This window comes from Paralichthys olivaceus, chromosome 11 (genome assembly GCF_024713975.1).
Source record: "Paralichthys olivaceus isolate ysfri-2021 chromosome 11, ASM2471397v2, whole genome shotgun sequence".
Taxonomy (NCBI): Eukaryota; Metazoa; Chordata; class Actinopteri; order Pleuronectiformes; family Paralichthyidae; genus Paralichthys; species Paralichthys olivaceus.
Genome location: NC_091103.1, coordinates 1,928,726 through 1,951,594, shown reverse-complemented (window position 1 = coordinate 1,951,594; position 22,869 = coordinate 1,928,726). Strand labels below are relative to the sequence as shown.

Sequence of the window (22,869 nt, the reverse complement as noted above, 5' to 3'; positions counted from 1 at the left end):
CACTCAGCACTGTTGTATTTTTAGCGCGTCCACCAAGAAGTGAGCTGTGCAGCTCTTCAGCTTTTACTGTAAACACTCAGCCTGAGGTGTGTGTGTGTGTGTGTGTGTGTGTGTGTGTGTGTGTGTGTGTGTGTGTGTGTGTGTGTGTGTGTGTGTGTGTGTGTGTGTGTGTGTGTTTTCAATATGACAGGGGTGGGCGGAGCTTGTTGGGCCTCAGCGGCCAATCAGAATCCAGGGTGTCTCTGCCAGACACAGCTGATCGATGAGTCAGAAGCTTCAGAGAAAAAGGTTTCACTTGTTGCTGAGCAGCAGAGAACAGCTGATCCCCGCCAGAGACCCAGAGAACCACAGAACCAGAGACCCAGAGAACCAGAGAACAACAGAACCAGAGAACCACAGAACACAACAAAACCAGAGAACCTGAGATCATCAGAACCAGAACACAACAGAACCAGAGACCAGATTCGTCTTCACTTCACATCCCGGAGTTTTTCCGCATCGACAGGTTCGGGAGTCTCCGGAGCTTCGGAGCAGGAGCAGCCGCCGCCGCCGCCTGGTTGTCGGTGTCAGGTGAGTCGTGTTTACCGCTGAAACCTCCGGTGTTCAAAACGTGTTTCCTCACACTGTTTTAAAATCCTCTCATAGAAGCACAGAACACGAGAGAAGCTTCTGTTGCTGAGGAACTAAGAGCTTTTTACGTGATTAACCTGTTTCTATAGATACAAGTCAGCCTGGTGACCGTGTGTGTGTGTGTGTGTGTGTGTGTGTGTGTGTGTGTGTGTGTGTGTGTGTGTGTGTGTGTGTGTGTGTGTGTGTGTGTGTGATGAAAACATGAGTCTGTGCATTTACTGATAAATCTGATCTTCAAGCATCAAATCAGAGCTGAGAGAGATGATATCAGATAAAGATATTCATATCAGACGATATCCATAATTATTAAGATACATGTCACATTGAAATTATTTCTTTTAATTTAAAATCCTGAGTTTTTTCAATGGTTTTTATATACAACAAAAACATTTGACAAATCTGAGGTCGATCAATTAGGTGCAGTTTATTAGTATATAATGTCCATTTGTTCTATTTTGGTGAAAATGAAATAATCATTGATAGTTTCATCGAACTCTGGTTCCAGCTTCTCAGATGTGAAACATTCCTGCTTGTCTTAGATTTTGTGTCTTCGTGAATCAGTTTTCTTCTTCAAACCTGCTGTTGAGACGGTTTGGAAGTTATTGGCTTTTTTTAAAATTTCATAAACAAAAGCAGTGATGAAAAATATTTGTCACATTGATGTTTTGGATGCGTTTGGTTCAGTTGGTTATTTGACGATATATAAAAACACAATGAAATGTCATGATTGACAGCAGCGATCAGCTGATCGACCTCGATGCCACAGCTCCATCTAATAATCACAGCTCCAAGATGGCGGAGCTCATATCAGGAAACTCTGGCTTCAATTCTGGAGAGAAGGAGGAAGTGGATACACGTCGTCCATCTTTATTTACGGCCTATGGTCAAAATGAACAGCGGCGTCCGAAGTTGCTGCTGCTGGATTATGTCGATTAGATCCAACTCTAATCTGATTTTGTTTTATAACAACTCTAAAATCATCATCACAGGCTGAAGCGCAGACAATTATAATAAACGTCTTGTTGTTCGTTGGGAGACTGTTTATGAGACTTTATGACTTTATGAGCTTGAACTTTACTTTGAGCGTGGAGAGTTTTATGGATTCTGTCGTAAACATCTTCCAGTGTCATTGTGAGAATCAGTTGACATTATAACAGGTGAGAATCAGTTGACATTATAACAGGTGGGTGACGTGAGGTTTTTGGTGGGGTCCCCCCCCCCCTCCCTCCCCTCCCACACACACACACACACAAACACACACACACACACACACTGCATCCCTGTGAACGCAGCATCAGCGTTCCCTCTGTTCTGTGCATGATGTGCATTGTGAGTTGTGTTCACTGAACGTTTGTCAAACACAGTGACTGTGTCCTTCAGTTTCATTAAATCCACTTATATCACTTCCTCTTCCCCACATGTGTTAACACACTGGCAAAGTATAAAATAGATCGTGTTCTGTAAAATTGATAAAATTAGTTCAACACCGATCACAGACATGAAGCGGAGGAAAAGTGAAAGTCTGAATCTTATAATGTCTCATATATTCAGGTTTAATCACATTACAATCCTGCTTTCAGAGCGTTCACTCACCAGTACAGTCGTTAATGAAAGTAGCCTCCTGTTAATATTAGATCATTCTAAATAATTCTATGTGGAAATGGTGGATTCATGTTTTCCTTAGTTGTTTTAAAAAAAAACCTGGAGTCAGTTATTAATAAATGAGAAAACAAACCCTGACAGTGTTTGTGCTTGTTTGTTTCTCGTGTTCAGAAACTCAACAGAGCACAAAGAGCAAAGTTCATAGTCTCCTCTGCAGCTACTGATCAACCAGACGTCAGGTGTGATTCAGTGGGTGAAGACACTCAACACGACTTCACATCATGCGTCACACAGGTCCTGCTGCTGCACAGACTGCGGTGTGGTTTTTATTTCCGATTTTTTTCTCTGTGGAAGTTTCTGCAGGTAGAAATAGTTTTTGTTGTCTGTGTTTTATCGTCGCGTACTTTAACCCCCTGAGCTCCACGTCACTGATGTGGCTGGAAACACAAAGTACATCACTTCCTGTGAGCCGGGCGACATTTTCATGAAGGAGCCAGCGGGGAATTTACATCAGTTCACATAAGTGTGATGGTTGTTTGATGCACATGATGTAGGTGATGAAGATGATGTATGTGATGAAGATCTGACCTTGTACCTCTCTGTGTCTTCAGGAAGTCTGGTTTGATGTCGGCGTCAGTTCTGCGTCCATGTCTGTGTGGACGCGTCAGTCTGCTCTGTGGACTCCTCCTCCTCCTTTTGGCCTCGTCACCGCTCCTCGCTGCAGGTTTGACCTCTGACCCCGCCACTCCACCCAAACCCCTCTGTCTGGGTTTGTTAGTTCATTATGTCTCCATGGTTACACTTCAGAGTATTTATTAAATCCTGCAGCAAGTCGACCCAGTTGTAGAAAAATGACCCACTACTCTGTTTACAAAAACGTTTTGTGTGTATATATATATGTGTGTGTGTGTGTGTGTGTGTGTGTGTGTGTGTGTGTGTGTGTGTGTGTGTGTGTGTGAGATGACATTTATGCCTCGTCATGACTTCATGCCTTAACACTTACAATCACTACTTGGTGGATTAACATGATTCTGACACTACGACTGTTGGTGATGGTGAAAGTAGACGTGTAAACATGTTGGTTTATTGTTGAACATTATCTGTTAACGTTATCTGAGAGTCAATCAGTCAAACTGAAACGTGCGGTGCGATCTGTGGCGTCGGGTGCCCAGTGTGGCGTTGTAGATATATATAATGTTCGCTTGTGGTCTGGACTCAAACCCACTGTTTAATCAAACTTGATCAAACTTTTTTTTGAATCACTTATCGAACATAACAAGAGGCAGGTTTGAAACTGTCTGGTTCTTCCTCTTCTTATCAGAACGTTCTCGCTGTAGTTTACATTATGATGAACTGACCTGTTCCTGTTCCTCTTTCTCTCCAAAATCAAATTGTGTTGTAAAAATATCTACGACAATTCTTCTGCTCTCAGTTCGTCTCTTAAATTCCCCAGAAACCCGGAAGACACGATTTTTCTCGTGCAGCTTCATTTGTACAAATTCTAGTGATTTTCCACCCGAGCCTCTCTTCACGTGTTGATGTTTGGGCTTCATGAAGAAGAAATAGAGGAAGTGAGTTGTTAGGATGTGAGTGGGATGTTTGTTACATAAGAAGACTGTGTTATGATGCTGGTGAGTGAAGGCAGCAGGAAATACACTGAAAACCAAACCCTGAGCCTCAGTGCAGCCGAGTACCCTCATGTCATCATCTGTTGACAGAGAAACATCGCTCCTCTGTCCTCTCACACACTCACTCGTCTCCCTCTCACCTGGTGTCTTCTCACAACAACATGAAAACAAACAGACACTCTGTCCTTCAGGTCGACCTGGTGTCTCGTTACAGAGATCAACAGACAGACGCTGCTCAGGACACCATCGTCTGTTGCTGATGGACCCTGAGGGACTCCAGGGTTCAAATTTAAAGCAGAGCTATTCGAGTGTGAGCGCAGGGTTTTGAGGAGAAACATAGACGGGAAAGGATTTATGGGAAATAAATATAAACACAGGATCATATCAGTGGTGTGAGGTAGAAAGAAGTGATTATTTAGAATTTCGATCTCATCACATCGTCTCTTGTGTCTGCAGGCAGACTGAGTAACTGCTCCCACCCCCTGGTGCCTGAACATGGAGGTTTCCGCTGCGACCCGTCTCCGTGCAGAGGTTTCCCTCAGAAGAGCTCCATCCATGTCTTCTGTGAGCCCGGGTACCACATCACCAAGACCCGCGTCTCCAGGTGTCGCCAAGGGAGGTGGCAGCCTCCGATACCCGCCTGCATCCCCCTCAAGGGTGAGTCTGGAGATGTGGAACACAAGTAATATAACGTTCAAAGTATCTGTGAACAGGTAACGTGCAGATAACAGACACACGTTACCTTTTGTTTTCACATCAGGAGAAGACAAACTAAAGTAATAACTAATCAGATTGAACAAGTTCATTTGTAGATTATTTCTGTCCTGAACACAAACATTCAGGTCAGTAGTTCGATTCCCTCCCGTGCTTCAGCTGCCTGCTCTCTCTGGAGGTTGGATGAAATCGTCATGCAAAGAGGACTCACGTCATGTGACTTAAACATTCCTTCCTCTGTTAGTCAGCGATCTTCTTCTCGCACTCGTATCTTGACGTTTCCCAGCAGCAGCATCATCATCATCATCATCATCACAGCGTTCCTCAGAGATGACCTCTGTTTATAATCTGCTCGTGAATCATCCCATTGTTGATCCAAACAGGTTAAAGGCAGATTCATCATTTTGCGACAGCTCCTCTTTGTTTTGTTCAGGAAGCGCACGCTGTGTTATTGTTCCAGTGTTTGATTCCCAGTGAGGTCACCAACAGAAAGCGAGTGAATAACCTGTGAGCAAACGAGATACGCACTGAAGCGGCTTCATACAAAACATTTGTGAAAGATATTTCAAAAAATTGGAAACAGATTTTAGGTTTCAGGTGTCTCACCTTTCATTTTGGGCTAAAATTTAACATAATGTTCTGATCTGTATCTATATGTAATGTATGTAATATAGAGATTCAATATTTTATTAATAATATTATTTTTATTAATAGCATCTGATCTTAATCATCAGGAGAGGGGCCTGAGTGTCCTTCCTGTTAAAACTTGAGACTGAGACCTGAGTTTATCTTTTGACCTACTTCAGAGAAACTCTCAGACTCTCAGAAGCTTCACTTTTCTTCAGACCCGTTCCGACTTCCTCTGTTGCGATTCACTGGAACGCTCTGGGACAGGAAGTCATAGGCGGAGAGAGGAAGAGGGCAGAGCCACTGTGATAACCATTAAACATTTCCTCTGACACCTTCAGAGGCTCTCGGAAACCAGCTGCTGTGCAATCATGGGCGAGGAGAAACCACAGAACTGGGCTGAGATAAAAAACAACTGATATCTGATGATCGCCACAGAATATTTTCTCACAGTGAGGCAGATAATCAGCTGCCTCCTCTAACTGCTCCTCCTCTCAGCTGTTTGAGAGATCTTTTCTTAAATCTACGCGCAAACACTGACTCTGGGTTTGAATGTTCAGTTACTGTGTTGACGTGTGGGACAACACCTACAAAACCACCCTGCAACTAAAGCAGAGCCATAATAATAAATACTTATAAAACACACCTACTTGAAACTCATGGACCTGGACGCTTCAAATAATAGAAATAATCTACTTCCTGGTCACATCACTTGTTTTGGGTTATAACTTAATGTTTATCTTTGTATTTTTATGAATATTTATATTGCTGATGATCTATTTAGGATTTTTTTTCCTACAAATGTCTTTGACATTTAAAAAAGATTTGAAATAAACCACTGGTGACTTGTATTGTGGACATGTCCTCAGAAGACTCCGGCTTTCGTTTGTTTGGATGGCCGCTCAGTTCCTCCTGCAGAGCGATGTAATCCTCATCTGTCTGTGGTTGTGTTTCTCCGTCTCCTCTTCAGAGAGTCCTCACGTGAACCCTGACGACAGAGCCAACGACTCGATGCCCAACATGGCCACGACGGCGGTGGGCGTGTCCATCTTCCTGCTCACCACAACCGCCTGCCTGGTCGTCAAGTCCCGCCTCTTCCCCTGTCAGTCTCACAGGTAAGAAGAAGATGGAGGTTTTTGTATTTTGTGTTGGGGCCGGTGGTCGGAGGTCTGGAGATTCAGGGTCTTGGTCAAAGCTGCTTCACTGTTGTTTAATTGAATCTGCAGCAAATTCAAGATCCATGAATTATTCTCAACACAAATCTCACAATGTCTTCTCCGAGCCGTCCGACCATGTGTTGAGTAGTTTCTGTTTAACAAGAAGAGGTGAGAACATCACTTCCTTGGCAGATGGAATAATTCAGTTTCTTCCATCAGCCGTCGTTCCTCGGACCAGCTGGACCTGATGGTGGACGGACTTCCTGTCTCTCTCCCCTCCTACGAGGAGGCGGTGTACGGAAGCTGGGGTCAGCGCCTCCCCGCCTGCTCCGCACCTGGACCCACCCAGCTCCTTTTGGCCCAGGAGGCTCCGGGCCGCCACCAGTCGGACGGCAGCCACCGCCCCCTGCTCTCCTCTCAAAGCCCCGACAACCCCCCACCCCCCTATGAGGAGGTCCAATCACTAGGACGGATGAGTGACGGGGAGGGTCGGCAGCTTCACGTCACTCTGTCAGACGACAAGGACACTTGATTGACAGTGTCGGCCGTGAGATGAGGATTTTGATTGACAGTGACCTGCTGCAGAGTTTCCTCTGCAGATCACAAACTGACTCCTGTCTGCACTTTGCCTGGTCGGCTGCAGCTCACCAGCATCACACGCTAATTTAGACCAAGCTGAGAAGCTCTGATTGGCCAGAGGTCACAGAGACCTGACTGAACAGGCCTGGACTGCATCATTCATGTTGATTGGACAAAATGTGTGTGTGTGTGTGTGTGTGTGTGTGTGTGTGTGTGTGTGTGTGTGTGTGTGTGTGTGTGTGTGTGTGTGTTTTCAGTGTTGTTCTGGAGACGTTGTCCATCCTTCCCGTCAGTGACGGGCTGATCCAGGTTATATTCATGAAGTCATGTGGTAAAGGAACCTTTTGAGTTTCCATGGGAACCGGCTGTATTCTCCATCTCTAGCTGAGACGTTGCTCTGACACCAGCGTGGTGCACGGACCCTCTGTGGTGGATGGTGACGTGTGCAACAGCATGTTGTGATGTTGAGTTTCAAAAAGTTAATTTTATGTACAGTTGATTTTTTTTAGGAACTTGAAACCAAACAGACACGTGAGTGTTTGCATGAGATTAACTTAACAAACAGATTGTGGCCAAACCAATGTGACTCTGGTTCCTCTGGTCCCTCTGGTCCCTCTGGTTCCCTCTGTGACTCCTGCAGAGCGACTGACGCCTTCTCAGACCCTGAATGTATTTAAACTTTCATTTTGGCCTAAAACAAGAATCTTAACTATTATATGAATTGTAATATTTACAACATGAATATTTGTACGATGTGTTATTGCACAGAATGTTATGATGAATAAATGTGGACATGTCACATCCTGGTCTGTGATTGAAGGTAATTTGAGTCACCTGATGTCGTTGGTGAGGAATCACCAGACGAGCTCAGCTCGGAGCAGGAAGGAAACAATCACCGTTCAGAGGTAAAAGAACAAGTTCCAGCATTTTCACTGATGTTCAGTTTGTTAGTTTGGTTTAATTTAGGATGTTTAACACAAACAGAGACGCTGCTGAAATACTAATTTGCCCATCGTTTGAAACCTCTTGTTTATAATCGAACACAGTTCATCAGATGGAAAACAACTGATCAAATGACAGAATCTACATTTTATGTTTCAATGTTAAAAACTTTGTTTCCAGATCCTGTTGATGAACCAGTTTTTATTTCACTCTGACTGTCAGTACACACACACACACACACACACACACACACACACACACACACACACACTCACATGTGTTGATGAAGCAACAAATAATTTTTACATGACATTTGCAGATTTCAGCTGATTTTAAGATGCTATAAATAAACAGGTTTCTCAAAAAGTGTTTCCATGTATGAGGTTAAGAGTGAAGTTTGACCTTTGCTTATTTACGTCATCACTTCCTGAGCAGCAGTGAATGATTTCTCAGGAAACATGAGAGCGGTTCAATCAATCGTGTAAGAATCTTTAAAAACACTGATGGGTTAAAATTCAGATGTTTCTTCCTCTCTGGGAATCCTGGGCGTGTTCGACTGGAGTTTGAGCAAAAGAGAAGTTTGATTTTGGCAAGACGTTTTCAGGAAATAAAAAAGGGGAAGAGCCAGTAGAGTTTACAGTAAACACTCAGCGGAGATTACAGTCTGATGAATGGATGAATCAGGACGAGTCATTGACAAAGAAAGAAACAGAAGTACAGACAGAAGTACTAAAACTGTTCTCTGGTCTGGTTCGGAAGTTATGTCCATTTTTTGACATTTTTCTACTTGTAATAACTTTATTTTGAAATTCATTAACTTTGAAAACATAAAACTAAATAGTGTTTGTCAAACTATTAGCAACTTCACTTCACTGTTAAATATTTGCTTTTGATTCTTCTGTTCTTCACATCAAATCTTCTCTGACAGATAAAATACACCTGAAGGATAAATTCAACGATAAAGACAAATGGTTGAAAAATTCTTTACCAGAGAAAAGTCCAAAATTATTTATCATATGGAAAATAAAAGTGTTCATTCTGCGGCGAGGTGGCCTCGAGACAGTCTGTTTTAGCCACAGTCATGTGATCAAAACATTTGATGGATGGAAGTAATTGTACATTAGTAAAATGAGCAAAACTTTCAGTATTTGCGTATAAATTGTAGAGAAGAAATCTAAAGACTAAGTGACTTTGAGTGAATGTGCAGATCTCTGCATCAGCTACATGTAAAAATGTAATATATACTTAGCAGCAACAATATTCTGTTTGATTCATTTCAAACTAAAAGCCTTCGTGCACATCGACTCACACGACTGATTCTTTTCTAGACCTGATGTTCGGGCGGATGTTTCTGAGAAGAATCTTTACGACGAGTCGGAGTCTAAGACGAGGTGAGTGTTTTATCTCCACACACAGATCACAGCTTCTGCTTCAACAGCTTTATTCAGAACTCCAGAACACAAACAGGATGAAGAGATAAAAATAAAACATGGTTAATATTCTCCCGCGTTAAAAATCAACAGGGACGTTTCGAACGGATCCTGTGTCAGGAAGAAAAACCTTAATTCATATGTATTTGACTGGAGGATTAGAGGCTCACAGGGCAACAGGAGAACAGCTCTGAAACAAACAAGATGCTCTTTCACAGTGAATCTGGACATTTTGCTGTTTAAGGGTTTATTTAGAGTTAAAATAACAAAACAATCCACATTTCAGTGTGGAAACAAATCACTGCCTGAAAAACACTTGTCTACTTTCAGCCTTTATAACTCGAGGCACAGTTTGTTAAAAGTCGTAAAATTCAAACGTATAGATGATAGAAACATGAATACTAGTGTTTAATCAAATATATGAATTCTACTGACAGTTGATCAGGTTATAGACATATGATAAAAAGCAGAATCAAATCTGCAGAGAGCGACATGTTGCATGTGTTGTTTGATTCCTCTGTGTCATGTGTGTTTGCAACAGAGGTCACAGGTGAAGTTTACTGAAGTTCCTCTGAGCTCTCGCCTCACGTTGACGAACAGGAGTGTTGTGATATGAGATGAATCCGTTGACATCACGAGGACAAACACATGACTGACCTTCAGACGCCCGACTCATTTCAGGAAACACAGAAATAAAATCCCCAGATTAAAACTCTTTACAGTAAATGAATCATCCAAGAAAACAAAGATGAAGCATGAGAGTATATAAAAATGCCACTGAAATAAACGATGCCACTGATATTTGTTTGTGCGAGCAAAAAACAATAAGGGCAGAAAAGTTGTCAAAGCAGAGCATTATGGGAAATGCTGTACGTATTCAAATGATGATTTCTTCCATCGAAGGTTTAAAGTTGTGCTAAATTTAACTGCATAGAAAAACACGTGTCCAGGTTCTCTTCACGTCCTCTGAATGAAAGGTTTCAGCACCACCTGTTGTCCACAAGAGAGATTGACCCTTGATGATTTCACACATGAAATCATTGATGAATATAAATGTAGATGGAAAACGCTCATTAAAAAAGTGGACGTCACCAGTGACTGGTTCTCGTTCCACAGTCAGAGAAAGTGGAGTTTCCTGGTCGAGCCCTCCAGCAAAGTGATACAGCGTATGTGAGTCTATGTTCGGGTGCGTACATGTTTTTGGCGTGTTACATTTGTATATGTGCGCTCAGGCTGCTGTAGATCCCGTGTCAACTTTCTCTCTTCGAGCACTTGAGTCGAGCGCCAAGCTCTGAACCGACGGGAGCTCCATCAAGTCAAGGGCGACAGAGGTGGCAACAGGTCAGGAGGGCGAGGATCGAATATGTCCCTCATCAGAGCTGGAGGAAAGAAACAGATATCACGAGTGTTTTAACTTGAAGAGCGTCTGATACTCAAAACATCTGGCGTAATGTGACTTTAATGGTCGTTTACTTCTGGTTCTAACATGTGACCTGGAAGTGATCAGAATGTGATCAGTTACATGTGGCATGAAAACGCGTCCGTCCGGGTCAAAGTGTGTTTAGAGTTCGTCGAAGGTTTTGTTAAAGAGAAAAAAGCTGCAGTCTTTCAGTATGGCCACCAGAGGGAGGCATGTCACTCGAATGTGTTTGTAGAAAGTTTGTTGTTTTAGCAGAACTTTGTGTGTGTATGTGTTTACCTGCAGTTTCACAAAGCCCCTGAACGCCTCCTAAAACGGGGTCTCTGTCTGTGAGGAGCTGACTCCGACCTCCTGGTCCCAGGTCTAAGATCAGATCTGACTGGTCGGGTTCCCCCAGACAGTCCTGAACATGGAGATCACAAAACAGTCAAAGACGGAAACCTGGAGGTTAAAACTTGGAAAATGACTTGAATGAATTTTCATGAACAAGGTTGAAATCATTCTGTGAAAGTTTTAAACTCTAATCAACTGAATCCACGACACGTTATATTATTTAAATGTAATTGAAATATTGATTTTCTGCCGTCGTCTCACCAGTAATCTGTGAGTGAGGAAAAGTTCCTCTTCTGTTGACGAAGGAGTTTGTTTCTGTCTCTTGTCCTGAATCATCAGCTGAGACAGAAGCTCCTCGTCTGGATTGTGGGCCCTGAAGAGAAGAGGAGACGGTACAAGATGAAAATCTTTGTTGTTTTCTTATATCCAAGATTCACTGGTCATGAATCGAGTGTGTCGCACCGTTTCCTGCTGAGTGTGGCTGCAGGAGTCACAGCTGAAGGTTCTGACGAAGGTTTGTCGACTTCCTCGGACAAACTACTGAAGGCGGTCAGCTGGAAGTCATCGTCCATCGAGATGTACGGAGCCAACATGTCCAGATCCATCCCCTCCATGTTCTGAGAGAACAGACATTTATTTAACATGTCCACGTCCACATGTCCAAAGATTAGAATTATTTTATTATTATTAACTATTTTTACCTTTTGTAGTTTAAAATGTTTTCACCAACTTTGGAATCGATTTCTGAATCTGTTTAGATTATTTTTCTGAAAATTAAAACCTGATTCTTCTGGATGTTTTTTTTTTTTCTTACCTCCACCGTCTTTTCTTTCTGTTGACCATTTTCTGGCCAAATGGCAAAGAACCTCTCCACCTCGCTTGAGTCCATCACGTCGTCCTCCCTGGGATCAGATGAAGAGGCTGGCGATGATGACGAGGGAGGTGTGAGAGGGTTGAAGATGGGGGTGAGGAGTTGTCGCAGCTGTGGCGTGCACAGATCCTGAGGGTGGTCGGGCACCGAGTCCGGTCTGGGCGGAGTGACGAACGACAGCTCCACAAAACCTGACGGAGACGGAATCCAAAGAAATAAACTGAGTGTTATATGGTCAAATCTCTCAGCTCTGTGTTATGTCAGATGATAAACTTCAGCATCTTAAGACGTCACTCGTCTTACAGCAGAACAAAGTGAAACATGTGACTGAACAAAAGTCAAACTTTAACTCGTGACATATTCTGTCAGATACAGTGTTTAGCTGTAATGATGTGAACCTCTAACAGGCTGGTGTAAACATGAAGCCCGTTGTCTGTTGTCACCTCCTGTCAGTGGTGCGATGGCGTCCGTGTCGTCATCAGCCGTCTGGAAAAGCCCCTCTGGCTTCTCCTGCAGTCTGAAGAACAGCTCTGTAGCGCTGCTGGGATTCGAACCTGTGTCCTCAGTCTCACTGGAGTTGGTTTGATTTGGAACATCAGTGTCACAGACGTCAGGTGACCCACAATCCTCTGGTGTGAGCTGCGGTGAGTCGGGTTCAGCTTTGGGCTGGTGAACGCAACGGATCTGCTCAGAAGAGAAAACGACGTCTGGCTGCTCCACAGAACTGCAGAAGAGACGAGGGGAACGAAGTTTCATTTAAAATACATCGATCCTCTCATTGTGTAAAACACAGCGAAGAAGTTTTACTACTCAAATGTGTGAAAAACGACAAAAGCGACGACAGGAAACGTGTTTTAATATTCAACAGAATCCAATGTGTTGTTTCCTCATCTGAGTGGACGACAGAAGGGGTTCGGTTTAACGAGCGAGAGGAAACACTTGACTTTCAAAGTGCTGGATTTCTACTCACTGGTTCTTCGTCGTGTATTTTGTGAATCACCTGAGGATGAAGTTGAGGCAGACGATGGCTTCGGGCTGCGACGTCTTGCTGCTGTAGAGAACAGTCGCCTGAGTCTCGACCCAGACGAAGCCGCCGCTGTTTGCCAGGAAACGGTAGTGACTGGTGCTGACCTGACCTTTGGTCAACACTGTGTGAGACACAGACGGACAGGAGGACAGAGGGAGGGACAACAGGGACAGACATTGAAGATGACTGGAACAGTGGCAAAGCCCAGCTCGGCCTCTGGTGCTATAAACTGAAAAAGCTGAAATAAGCTGATTATTTAAACTTGAAGTATCTTCGTGGCTTTGTTCCTGATCGCTGTTTGTACCGACTTTACTTGTATACGTAGTTTTTCTGCACACACTCACATGTGTGCAGGCTTTTGGTCACGTGATCGGAGTCGAGCGCGTGATGGAACTCGTAGGCTGAACGGCCAATCAGATCTTCAGGTTGGTATCCCACCAACTCTGTAACCCTGGAAACGAAAACATGATAGAAACCAAAAAAAACTAGAATGAGTTTCTGGTCTTTGCTCTAACACGATGTTCCGCTTCTCTTCCCTCTCGTCCAAACGGAGGAGGTCAGAGGTCAGAGGTCAGGGTGTCGGGCTCATGGTACCTGCCCTCGCAGTGAGTGAAGCGCAGGTCCATGCTGTGGCGGGTGAGGAAGGTGGACCTGTCCAGAGGGAACTCCACGCTGGACGGGTGAGGGATGGGCTCACACAGCAGGGTCATCACTCTGGCTGCAGGGGGCGACGTGGAGCTGCCACCGAAGGGACGCATGTGACCGGTGCAGTGAAGAACCTGCAGGAAGAGAGAAGTCCGTTTAAGAGGGAGGAGTTAGGCAGGAAGAGTTTTATCTTAACTTTATTAACAAAGTCTAAATATTTCAAATACTAAATAAGTTTCTTTAATTCTGTGTGTTTACTGTACAACAACATTGTGTAACTATTAGAATAACACACAACCTTCCATGTAGCAGACTTGATGTTGACTGTGCGCCCCCTGCTGGTCAGTGTGCTTTTCATTCGCAGGAAGAAGTTTCTCTCGTTCTGATGTTTCTGTTCTTTCTTACTCGAACCTGAAAACAACACGATAAAGTTCGCAGACAATTATTAACTTAAGCTTCTTTCTTTGAGTTTTGCTTCCAAACTGTGACGTTTATCATCGATAAGAATTGAGAAAATTGTTCAGAAGTTTGAATGTGGCTGATAAAACTAATCAGATTTTCTCTGTATTTAAATCTTTTATAATGAAATAATAACAATCATTTATTTTATATTAGTTTGGGCGCATGCCGATGGTTTTGCACAATAACTACCGAAGTAAGAAAGACTTGAATAAAAAGGTACAATTCCATCGGAATCTTTTTTTAAATGTCGACACTTGTAACACGAATCAAACCAAACTATTTTTTTTTTGATGCCAACAAATATGTGAAACACAAAGCAGCACCTCTGCAATTACAGCTATCAGACAATTCTTCCAGATTAATTAAGACCCATAATAATTATTTGAAAAGTCTTCTGATCTTCTCACAAGACCAAACAACGATGAAATGAATAATTCAATGTGAAAGCTACTTCCTTTGTCTTTTCTTTATCTACGTTACAGATTCTTCTTGTGATACAGAGTGAGACTCACTTGGACGTAGACTCAACAGATCTCTGAGCTCCTCCTGATCACACGGATGAACTAAGTCGTAGACGCTCTGACCCAGCAGCTCCAGCTGTGGACCACGACAACAACAGCCGTCACTCACACACACAAACCTGACGCCTCACGTTTCACGTGATTGTTCTGTTTTCTGTGGTTCTATGTTCTGATGTTCTGTGCTGCAGGATGCGTTCGCTCTCTACCTGTGTGATGCCGATGTGTTTGCTGATGTTCTCCGTCAGGTAGATCACGTCACCTTCCTCCGTCATCACCATGATGAAACCAGCCAACGTCTGAGGATAGAAAGCGTCCATTGGATCCTCCTCTTCCTCCTCCTCCTCCTCCTCCCTGATGTCACTCTCTTCCTCTTCAGACTCCTCTTTCTGATTCTCACCTGAATGAACAGGCACAGTTATAACTTTGATCTATTTCAGTTTGTCTTTAATCACCTGTTGATCAGAGTTTTTCAAATCGCTGCCTGACTGTGAGACTTCAGACCGTGTGATGAATTCACCTGAGGAATAAATAATTAAAGCTTGAGTCAAATAAATAATTTCCTTGTTACCCAGTGAATATATTTTATATATAAATGCAGCTGTCAACACGGAGCCCCATTCACATAATCAGACACACACACACACTCAGAGTGTCAGAGCTGATGATGCTTCTCTTACTCGGCCGCAGGAGGTGGTGCATGCGCAGGAAGCTGAGGGCGACTCTCATGATGGCCGCTTTGTCCAGGTGGGTGGACACCCTGCGGGGGAGCGGCAGAGTGCGGGCGAGCTCATAGAACACCTCCGTCTCCTGACTGCGTCGACATCTGGCTGCGTCACGAGAACGCAGCTTCCTCTGCTCCGTGCTGCCTCTGCAGGAGGAGGACAGAGGGACAGGACGAAATAATAAAACAGATAAAAACAAATGAACAAAAGTCTCAAACTTTCTTTTTACAAAACTTTATATCGTAATAAGACAGTTTCATAATGACATCGTTAAGATATTTATATAATATCATTCCTAACTCAACAAGTAATATTTCCACCGGGTTTGGTGAAAATCTGAAAAAAGGGGAATGAGGAGAAGAGTTTGGGACGATGTGGGAAAGAGCAGATCAGAGGAGGAGAAGAAGAAAAGAAATAAACGTGAGAAACTGAGGAAGAAAAACAACCGTCCAAAAAAAGAAAACTCATTAAATGTCAGTGAGGAGTTGAATCTCAACAGAGAGAAAAAAAAGTGGTCGCACTCCTCTGCCTCAACATTTTTCTCTCGGAGCTTTCTAACCATCATTCCTGAAAAACAAACCCCGTCTCTCAGATCCATCATCACCACACGTTTCTCTTTCCCTCCACTGAAGACAAAACAGTTTTCAAAGATCAGTTTGACATAAGACGACTAAATTATAAATCCACTGTAATGAAATGAAAGAACAAACCCTGAGTTAAACTATAAACTTGTGTGTTTGCGTTGTTTCATTCTGCTTCAACAAAATACTGTTTTAACACAACTTTAAAAATGTGTCTCTTCAAATCAACGTGATCTAAATCGTTCTCAGATTTCTGCTGATGTTTTCAATGAGCTGTGAGGAAATCTGGGCTCAAAGTCAGATCAGCAGCTTCAGGATGTTACAAACGTCAGCAGGAGCAGTTGCTTGAACAGCAGCTTGTACACGATACACACAATATATATATATTTATAGAATAAACTCATCCTCAGATACAGATAGTCTAATGATCAATAAGACCGTGTGATTTAAAACAACAGAAAAACGTGTTCAGTTCTCACGTTTCTAATAGTTTGTTTTTTACTGGATGTGCAGGTCCTTATCTTTTTTTTTTAATTTAAGGTCTAATCTTAAATCTTCTTCCTGTCCTCAGATCTTCACTTTTGTCCTGGGAACATATTTTTCCTGCCCCCTGACATTTCTGCGCCTCCTCACAGTAAAACCACAGCGCAGCTCTCGCGTCGCCTCCTCCAGGGGGGAGACATGATGGCCTCCCTCTCTTCGAGGGATCATAACCAGGCTCCAGCTCTATGAGCATTCCTGGATTTTTTTTTATTTAGTCAAAGTGGGAAAAGCACTAATCGCAAAAATGTCAAAAACTGAAGAGAACAGAATGTTATTTATTTCAGCCACTGGGAAACAGTCCAGCTCCTCCCTCCTTTCTCCCTCCTTTCTCCCCTCTCTCTTCTTCCATCCCTCTGTCCGCCCTGCTCTGCTGTGGCCTCCATCAGAAGAACATGTGCCGAACAGACGAAAACAGGGTTTTATTTCATTCTTCACACAGTGATTTGCTCAGAGGGAGATTACGCAATCAGAAACCAAACAAGCTGCCCTTGAAACGAACTTCATCTGCTCCGTCAAACCACAAATACTTTTACTGCGTCGAAGCAACAGAGCTGCAGATACAGAGGAGATTCATTACAGCAGAGTTCAAACAGGTTGACTCAACAAACTGCAGGAATCAAACCAACAATAAATTATGAAACAGCTCAAGAACACAAGATTAGAGTCGGTTCAAACATGACAACATGTCAGCGGCTCCCGAAACTATTTCACCGGTCAAATGTGTTTCTATATTTGACGAGCGTTACAGCTGAGGAGTGGATTTAAACACACACGTAGGCAGGTCACACAGATATAACCATCACACACACACACACACACACACACACACTCAGGCATGTGAAGACACATCGCAGGTTAGACACACCCGAAAAACACAAACACAAACCATCGACTCCCAGAAACACACACTTCCACCGTCTGCCTCAGATAAAGTGTCGGCAGAGGATCATGTTCTATTCAGTTCTATATATTTGGTTGTGTTTTTCTTTTTCTTTATATCTTATTATCTCTAAAAACAAACTTTTACAGAATGATTTTTACTTTGATCATTTCTTTTATCCTTCTTATTTTGCCTTTACTTTTTATTAATGATTTTAGATCAGTGGCTGTCCTTGATTTTTAATAATATTGTATTATTTTTCTTCTCGTTTTTAATGTTTTTTATCTTGATTTTATTTGTGAAGCAAAACACTGACTGTTAAATAAAGTTTGTTATTATCATTATTATTATAAAGATAATCGCTAAACTGTGAAATATCAAACCTCAATTTTTCTCCATCAATTATAAATATATTATTTGTGTTAAGGGTTTGATAACAACATTTTAGAAATAATTGGTATCAGCCCCGAGAAATCTGTATTAGTCTCTAGTTTCTAAAACAGTGGATCTAAACATGAGGGTCAAAATCTGGCAACTGCTCGGGGGGTTGTCAAGATGGAGGCCAGCAAGAAACTAAAGACTGCATTACTACTGCAACTACTACTGCTAACAGTAAAAGTACTGCTGCTACCACTCCTGTAATAATACTACCCCTACTGTAATTATACTACTACCAGCTCTGTTATATAATCCTGCTGCTAATAATAAGATGCACACGTTTACAGTGACGCTCACACAGCAACAACACGTCTGGCAGCAGCAGCAGCAGCAGCAGCGTCACAGGACAGTGTGTCCTCGGTCAGAGCTGCACGCTGGCAAACATTTCAGATTGCTCAACACAAGTGTGTTTACTTGTGTGTCTCAGTGTGTGTGAGTGAGTGTGGGAGGCGCATTAAGGCCTGGTTGTGCACTGGGCAAAAAAAACAGAGTCAGTTTGTGTGTGTGTGTGTGTGTTTCCCTCTCACTTCACCTAAAAAAAAAAAATAACCCCAGTTTGTTCTATAGCATGCACACACACACACACACACACACACACACACACACACACACACACACACACACACAGTAATGTATACTGTAGATGTAGGTTTGTGTCCACTAAAGGAAAACCAGCATGTGAGGCTCAGACACAGAGAACACAGTGTCCTCAGCTGTCCTCAACCAGAGCGGAGCGAGAGAGAGAGAGAGAGAGAGAGAGAGAAAAGTATGAGGAAGTCTAAAACAAAGAATACGAGGACCCCTACCAAAAACACACAACGCACACTTGTCGTCAATAATGCACGCACACACACACAAACCCAAATGTCTCATCCTGCTGTTGAAAACCGTTTTGTTTGTCGGCTCAGTGACGACACACACGTGTGTGTGTGTGTGTGTGTGTGTGTGTGTGTGTGTGTGTGTGTGTGCACAAACACTAACAACCTCTGGCCTCACACATTCATTACAGCCACTGCTGACTGGACAACAATGATGTCGACACAACCAGCTGTAAATATTGTCTGACGTACGTGACCCAGAGACAATGTTCTGATCCAAACTGTGGTGTACGTGTTGTTTACTGCCCCCCCCCCCCCCCCCCCACAGCCTGCTGTTTAACAGCCTGTTGAATTCCACTGAGCAGCAAGTGGACATTAATTAATTAATTACATTAATCTCACGCTTCTGTTTAAACTTGTTTTTTTTTACCTCCACCAAGGACGTCAGGCAGGACTACAGAAAAACTGCTCAACCGCTTTCCACTAAACTTTCTTCAAAACCTGTGAGATGAGGCGGCAACTTTTCCACATTTTCGTAGATTTCATTCACACGTGGAATAAAGGAAGTAATCTGACATGTTAAGAGGCCTGATATGTACGAGTGTGTGGAACTTGGTGCAGGTACAGTCTCTGCTGAGCGCCCTTCTACTTTCTACATTTGTTCTGATCACAAGTTACAATCTTGTATTTCTCTGCAACCATCATAAATATATTTCCCTCAGAATCAAGTATCTATCTATCTATTTATCCGTCTGTCTGTCTGTAGATCTATCTATCTGTCTGTCTATCTGTCTGTAGATCTATCTATCTGTCTGTCTGTCTGTCTCTCTGTCTGTCTGTCTATTACTGAGAGACATCAGATGAACTAAGTGGTACTACTGCATTTCGCAAGTGCATTTTTTTTTTTATTTTGTGCTATTTAGGAAAATATTAAGTCACAACACATAAACCTGCACCATGACACACACACACACACACACACACACACACACACACACACACACACACACTGCAGAAATATCACATCCGAGTTAAAGTAATAAATAATCAATAACTGTGTGATGAGTAATTTCACATTAGAACACAGTAAATTTAAAAAGTCTCCAATGCAACAAAGTTTGAAAACAACATTAAATACAAGATCTTCAGACAGAAATGCAGTGTGTGTGTGTGTGTGTGTGTGTGTGTGTGTGTGTGTGTGTGTGTGTGTGTGTGTGTGTGTGTGTGTGTGTCAGGCTGCAGACACACTCTCAGGCTCCATGTTATTTCCCTGTGTTTTTCAAGCCTCTGGAGACGGAAAGTTCCAAACACATGAGACCTGATGTTCTGATCGATGCTCTCACCTCTTCACTGTGACGCTCTCCTGCTTCTTCTCCATGTTCACACTGAACTCTGGGGTCAGACTCAGCTTCCTCTTCTCATGATCTTCTCATGAAGTCTGAGGAAACCGAACCTGCACCTGTCAAACTGCACCACACGAGCAGGCTGCTTCCCTTTGGGCCTTCACAATAAAGCTCTCACAGCTGACTGAGGATTCAAGTTCATGTAAGGACATTTTAAATTACACTCAAGTGGAAAAAGGGTCTGAAGAAATATTCTGGGCAATGAGGACTTTTGTCTTATGTTAGACAACTGGGTTTCCCTGGGATCTCTGAGTGACACACACACTCTGAGTGATTCACATTTGATCTTTTTTAATCTTTTCTCTTTCTTTTCTTTTCTCCATCAACTCATTGGACGGAGCTGATGTGACACCTTCTGAATTTATGAAATGTTTCAGCAGGATTCACTTCTGTTGACATGTAAACACTTATCAATAAAAATGTTGATGTATGTTTTGCCATCTTTTGTTGCTGTCTTATTCTGTTGTGCTTTACTTTTTCTTTAATACAGTTGTAATCTAATCTTTACTTGATCAGATAGATAGATAGATAGAAAGATAGATAGATAGATAGATAGATAGATAGATAGATAGATAGATAGAAAGATAGATAGATAGATAGATACTTTATTGTGTAAAAGGTGATTGATAGACACAAGTAACCGAAGCAGAGTATTGAAGGCAATAATAAATACAGATTTAAAGACTGAAACTATATAAAGTTGTGCATTAGACTAACAGTCTGTAATATTAAGGTACAGCAGATGTAAGTAGAGTAAGACTTAAAATAGAAGATATAAAAAATATATCATTAAATAATGATAACCATTGGCAGTAATGGTGACGAGGTCATCTTACTGAGATTTGAGAGGCACCTGAGAGCAGCAGACAAAAAATAAAAGCTAACAAATAAAAGCAAGTCAACAAGGACTTCATTCAAACAATTACAGGAATTATTAACAAACATCAGATAACAAAGATTTTAAATAACCAACGGTAATTCGAGACTGCAGTTGTATTCATAGATGAATTCTATATAGATAAAGTCATATATTAAAATACACTGATGGTTTTATAACATCTAAAAATAATAATCATAATCATAATAAACAATCCTGCTTAAAGAGCTTTTATTTTGTATTTTCTAACTTCCGGTGTCGCAGGCTGTGACGCAGACACGTGACCAACACGTTCCGAGCGGTGACGAGTTACTTCGACAATCTTCGGCTTTTCTCGGCTGCTCGTTTTCTTCCTCTACGCTGACTGTCCCTGACTGCACCGCCCCCTGCGGACGAGCAGAGGAATTATTATAATGGAACATGGGTCAACACTAAAAGATCAGTAGATTCATAAAATACACAAATAAAGTTTTATTATAAATCATAATTATTGTAATTTTGTTATAAGTTTGTTTATTAACATGTTGAGTTCAGTCTCACTTTACATTTTTGTGTCAGTTTTATATAAAACCTGATTTACATCATTTTGATGCTGCTTGATTTTCAAACTGCATTTTCACACAGAAGCCTCTGAAATAAGATTTAGACCAAAGCACAAAAAACACACAAATTACAAATTAAAGTTGTTTTTTATTAACACGATTAATGATTATTGTTTTATCTTTATCAGTCAAACTGCAGATCAGTGCTCAAACACACAAACACGCACAAGGTACACACAGACACACAAGGTACACACAGACACACAAGGTACACACATACACACACACACAACTGTATGGTGACAATGGAGAATGCATATTTTACACACAAACAAAAAAAATAAGAAAACAGTGTAAAAAAAAAAGAAACAAAACCTTTAAACTGTCATTTTGTCTTCAGACTGAAATGTGAAATAAAAAGTGAACACAACATTTGTCATAATCTCTGTTCCCTTGGCACTGAGTGTTGTTAGTGTGCAGACCGAGACGCAGGAGAGTGTTTTCAGATGACTCTTGGTTTTTAATGAGGATTGTGTTGACTTCTCACTTGACTCAGCACACGCAGGTTGTTTTTGTTCCTGGTGTGAAGCTGCAGCTGTTCTTGTGACGTCAGCTCATACAGACTCATCAGTGAACACTATGACTCTCACCTTAGTATTGTGGTAACTCCATTTGTGTGTGTGCAGAGTTGTGTAACTGTATCTAAATCAAATGTTTGTATAATGTTAGTATCTGTAAATGTGTATTGAGATTTTTTCAGGTGCAGACAAATCTACAATGTGTGTTCATAGATGTTAACGGCTGAAAATGAAAAGTATTATCTTCACATTTCACAGATTTTTCTTCACCTGCACAAATATCTTATCGAAACTTCATCAGATCGAGATTTGTGATGATTTTCATGTTTGGGCAGATTCAGGTTTTCCTCTTATCTCAGTCGTGATGACGCATTAATTTAGCCTCAGATCCAAGATGGACCCTACAACCAGATGAGCTCGCTCCAGATATACTCAGAAGACATGCTGTTGCTATGACAACGAGAAAGACGAGTATACGGGGAAGCACCGTCGAGCTGCACTGAGAGGAAACCGGTGGTTTGTCTGTTGCTGCAAGGGCACAACCCTGGATCCTGCAGTCCTGGAGGTTACTCTGCTATTTATAGGATGTACTGACTCTCTCTCTCTCACACACACACACTGTTGTTGTTGACACTGCATTGGACCACATGCATCCAATAATCACGAAGAACAGAATGTTTTTATTGCCACAAAATTGGACATGTGATGGTGAACTGTTTGTTATTGAAACACAAAGAACTGCTAGTGTCAGGATGTACGGATGAGCACAAACATAAATACTCGAGAGCAGACGAACCAGAGCCCCGACCCGTGCTGTAAAGGTTCAGTGTAAGATTTAGGTGAATCTTATATATACGTATATACTTTATATTTAAATTACGGGGGGGGGGGGGGGCAAA

At 42.1% G+C, this 22,869-nt stretch overlaps 2 protein-coding genes and 2 long non-coding RNA genes across 4 annotated transcripts; 3 read left to right on the top strand and 1 right to left on the bottom strand.

The window, feature by feature from the left end:
• The first annotated feature begins 272 nt into the window (after window positions 1-272).
• On the top strand, window positions 273-7,736 carry LOC109640123 (sushi domain-containing protein 6). Its single transcript, XM_069534113.1, has 5 exons — window positions 273-570; window positions 2,844-2,956; window positions 4,317-4,517; window positions 6,172-6,316; window positions 6,578-7,736. The coding sequence occupies exons 2-5, from the start codon at window positions 2,857-2,859 to the stop codon at window positions 6,888-6,890; spliced, it is 759 nt and encodes a 252-aa protein (XP_069390214.1). The 5' UTR covers window positions 273-570; window positions 2,844-2,856; the 3' UTR covers window positions 6,891-7,736.
• A 794-nt stretch (window positions 7,737-8,530) lies between these two features.
• On the top strand, window positions 8,531-14,977 carry LOC138411998 (uncharacterized). The gene is made up of 4 exons (XR_011244492.1): window positions 8,531-8,668; window positions 9,208-9,270; window positions 14,550-14,726; window positions 14,834-14,977. It is a non-coding gene; the product is annotated as an uncharacterized lncRNA (long non-coding RNA).
• Window positions 9,304-20,073, bottom strand: hif1al (hypoxia inducible factor 1 subunit alpha, like). The gene is made up of 14 exons (XM_069534112.1): window positions 19,914-20,073; window positions 15,266-15,456; window positions 14,795-14,985; window positions 14,580-14,664; window positions 13,904-14,016; window positions 13,555-13,739; window positions 13,305-13,411; window positions 12,934-13,081; window positions 12,377-12,657; window positions 11,877-12,124; window positions 11,525-11,679; window positions 11,324-11,435; window positions 11,009-11,132; window positions 9,304-10,688 (listed from the first exon to the last, which is right to left on the bottom strand). Exons 1-14 carry the CDS (start codon window positions 19,946-19,948, stop codon window positions 10,621-10,623), a joined length of 2,043 nt encoding a protein of 680 aa, XP_069390213.1. The 5' UTR covers window positions 19,949-20,073; the 3' UTR covers window positions 9,304-10,620.
• LOC138411999 (uncharacterized) lies at window positions 11,080-11,857 on the top strand. Its single transcript, XR_011244493.1, has 2 exons — window positions 11,080-11,219; window positions 11,494-11,857. It is a non-coding gene; the product is annotated as an uncharacterized lncRNA (long non-coding RNA).
• Window positions 20,074-22,869: the final 2,796 nt, after the last annotated feature.